The sequence below is a fragment of the Myotis brandtii genome, unplaced genomic scaffold, assembly GCF_000412655.1.
Source record: "Myotis brandtii unplaced genomic scaffold, ASM41265v1 scaffold1167, whole genome shotgun sequence".
Lineage (NCBI taxonomy): Eukaryota > Metazoa > Chordata > Mammalia > Chiroptera > Vespertilionidae > Myotis > Myotis brandtii.
In genome coordinates this window covers 833208-836945 of record NW_005354039.1, presented here as the reverse complement: position 1 = coordinate 836945, position 3738 = coordinate 833208, and the positions used below count along the sequence as shown (strand labels likewise).

At 58.6% G+C, this 3738-nt stretch overlaps 1 protein-coding gene across 1 annotated transcript in view; it reads left to right on the top strand.

The window, feature by feature from the left end:
* Positions 1-2469: 2469 nt before the first annotated feature.
* Positions 2470-3738, top strand: part of DPH1 (diphthamide biosynthesis 1) — an 11400-nt gene continuing 10131 nt past the window's right edge. The window contains 1 exon segment of the mRNA XM_014529331.1: positions 2470-2514. Coding sequence (XP_014384817.1) covers positions 2478-2514 — 37 coding nt within the window. The 5' untranslated portion in view covers positions 2470-2477.

The window sequence follows — 3738 nt, the reverse complement described above, 5'->3', positions numbered from 1 at the left end:
ACCTTTCCTCCTCCCACCCTCCTTCCCTCCCTCGCTAGCTCCCTCCCCCTCGCTCCGATCCCCGCCCCCGCTCACGGAGCGCCTCCCATACAAAATTTATGAAAGTGCTCTCAGCTCGCGGTGCCGAGCGCCGTCCTATTCCCAGGGCAGCAGCGGCGCTCAGCCGCGCGGCGCCGCCTCCCAAGGTGTTTTCACTGAGCCCGCCCCCGGGGACGACCCTCCACCCCCGTGCGTCCAGGTACCTGTCCCAGCCCCCGGGCCGGTCGTCTGACCACTCGAAAAGCCCCTCCCCGTCCCCGTGGGCTCCCCAAAGCTCGTACCCGCAGCCCAACCCCCCGTCCGTTCGCCCTTCGCGGATGGAGGTCACCCAGCCAGGCAGCTGGAAGCGTGCGCTCAGCCGACCAGCTGGGACGAGACGACCGCCGCCCAGAGCCCGCGGTCACAAGTCCGCATCCCTGCCCATCTCTTGGGTCGGCTCCGCTTCCTCCTAGGAGGCTCGACGGCTCCTCCCAGCCCGGGACAGCTCCGACAGACCCTGCCTCCTCGCATCCTGCGTCCCAGGACACTATTCTTTTTGGGAGGAGGTGTGGCGTGCCCCCAGGCGGGTCTAGACCTCGTAGCCAGCATTCTAGGAGGCCCAGTTGCAAACCCAGAGGGAGGGAAGAACCAACGTGGGGTTCCAGTGAGCTTCCCCCGCCTAAGGGGCCCTCTGATTTCCCTCCGTCTACACAGACCCCGCCGGGGCTTTGTAGAAAATGGAGGAGGCGCCGCCTAGAAAGTAGGTCCCGCAGGGGGCAGATTGGGCTGAGCGTTGACTAGGCAAGATCCTGGGTGGAGGCCGGCACCCCCTACTGGCCTGGGATAAGAGGGGTCCTGGCAGAGGAAAAAGTCACGCATTCACCACATATTCCTTGGGCGGCTGTCATGTGTAAGGCACTACTATTCTTGGGACTCGAGTCAATGCAAAAGATTAGGCCCCTGCCTTTGTGGAGTTTACAGTCTAACGGGGACCTAATGCGGGAAGTCTCCATGAACCGGTGCTTGGGAGAAAAACAAATGGTGGTGCTCTGTAGCTGAAATGAGGGGCCAGGGAAAGCTCTTTGCGCAACTGACACCTAAGCAGAGATACAATTAAAGTGAGAGGATGAGTTGTGTGATTTGCTGGAGAAAAACCTGGCACTGTAGGAAGACCAAGAAGGCCAGTATCATTCATTCACCCATGCATGCATTCGATGCGCTGAAGCTAGGGTGTGAGCTAACGACACAGGCTTGGCTTTCCAGAAGCTGAGGGAAGGAAGACCCACAATCCGTTTTCGAATGTGACAAGAGGAGATACATAGTGTGGGAGAGGTCTCTGCGGGCTCTGTAGGGACGTGAAGGACCATCGGGAAGGCTTCACAGAAGAGGTGCCATTTGGGTTCGATCTTGAGGGCTGTGTTCAACAGGCTGAGAAGGAGAAAGGCCATTCTAGGAAGGAGAGAATTGCAGCTGTGAGAACAAGGTGAGACAGCAAGCTTGTTGGGAAGATTGGTCCATCTTGAGGTGGGGACTGAAGGCATTCTTTCTCCTAGCCTTGACCAGCTGCAGGGCTGGGCTGCCCCGCTCCCCGCCTGACCCCTGCCAGGTTGACACTAAAGCCGAACTCAATGACACAACTTGCAGAGGCCCTCCACAGGTAAACCGAGGCCCAGGGAGGTTGAACAACTTGCTCAGCATCATACAGCAGATCAGGGCCAAACTGTCAGCCTGAAGCGGGGTGTGTTACTCCTCCTGCCACCTCCCCAAGCCGCCTCCCCATGAACCCCTGCCCCACAAACTCCAGCATCTCAGGCAAAGTTGGCTGGAACTGGGCGTGAGTGTGAGAAGCAGAGTTATTTCAGCCTCAGCAGGGCTGAGTGCGGCTTTGGAGTCCAGCCAGGGGTGGGGGTGACTGTAGGCGGGTGTTGTGGTTAATGTGGGGGTGCACTGCGCCCGCCTTCTTGTCAGGCAGTAATTACTCAGACTGCTGAGTAACTCGGGCAGGGAGACCCCCCACAGACAGATGGAGGTGTTCTTGGACCAAGTTGATTGGCAGCCCCCAATGTTTTGCACTGCAGGGTCTTGGGGGACATGCTCACATCTGTCCTTGATGTCTAGTTGGCCTGGACACCACCTGGTTTCTTTTGGGGGGCTGGGGCAGCTCATTCAGCACAGAGGCTGTAGTGCAATGTTATAAGACAATGGGGACCTTCCATTATCAAGCACCTCTACCTCTGCCGCCCCCACCTCTACCTCAGAAAAAGCCCCAGCAGGGTGCCGGCTAGGGAGAAGCCACTGCTCTGCAGAAGCCAATCTTTTCCCCTCTTGGGACTTAAAGCTGCATCCAGAACCAGAGCTGCCCACAGGCTGGACCTTCGTGTTGTAAAGGGGGAGAAGCTGGACTGAGGGGATCCCTAGAATTGATACCCTGCGCCCTGGGGATCCAGAGAAACAGGGAGATGGGAAGTTCAGGCTGGACTCTCATCAAGGTGAGAGGTGTGTTCTTCGGAGCCATGTTGGCCACATCCCTGTTCAAAGTGGTGACTGTCGGAAGAGCATGAGTCGGTGGTCGGAGGGGCAGAACATTGACTCCTTTTGGTCCTCCTCTTGGCTGCTCACGGCTAGCCTGCCCAGCCAGCCCTCCTCTCTGGGCAGCCTCCCAGGCAGGGCCAGTCCCAGGCTGCTTGTTTTTCACTTCTCTCTGCACCTTAATTAGGAGTTTCCAAGCTGGGAGGGCCTCCAGGGAAGCCTGAGGCCACAGAGCTGTCTTAAAGGGCCAGCTGTGCTCACATCACCACTGCAGAGAGGGGAAGATGGTGCCAGAAGGCTGGGTGGGCAAATGGCTCTGGGGAACCATTGCTCTATGGGGCAGACCTTGCTGAAGGCCAGTCTTGAAGGTACTTTGCTCTTTCAAAGGTCCGCGCTGTCTCACTGGCTGCTCTGCCTTCCCTTTGGGATCCCAGGAGCTCAGCCACGAGCAGGAGAATCTACCATAAGCCTAAGGGGCAGCCTGGGCAGGGAAAACGTGGGCCAGAATCCAGAATCTGCGTCCTTGGACTGCCCCATCCTCACCGGAAGCACCTCAGGCTCAGGACCTTCTCCTGGTAGCATTTCTTCACCTGTGACCCCTCCACACTGTGGGTTCTAAAGGTGAGAAGGGCCCTAGCTGGTTTGGCTCAGTGGCTAGAGCGTCAGCCTGTGGACTAAAGGGTCTTAGGTTGGATTCCGGTCAAGGTCACGTGCCCCAGGTTTCGGGCTTCATCCCCAGTGTGGGGCGTGCAGGAGGCAGCCGATCAATGATTCTCTCTCATCATTGATGTTTCTATCTCCCTCTCCCTCTCCCTTCCTCTCTGAAATCAATATATATATATATATATGGAAGGCACCCCACCTCGGAGCTCTGGAAATCTGCATCAAGACTCAATTTGGAGCTGGGCAGAGTTCTGTCCTGTGGGGCAGCGGGGTCCTCCGAGGTAGGGAATGTGGCCCCACCTACACGCGTCCACTGCCTTTACCAGGGTGGGTGGAGTAGACGGAAGACCTGGTGGTGTCCCCGTTCACAGAATCGGCCCCGCAGAACTCGGGCAGGGAGTGGACAGATAGGGGAGGGAGCCCTGCCCCGAGAGTGCCAGGTTCGGGTCCGCGGGGAGAGTGCAGCGCTGCGGCCCGGGGCCACTAGGGGCTCTCGAGAGCCCGACCTTGCGGGCAGAGCCGGGCCCA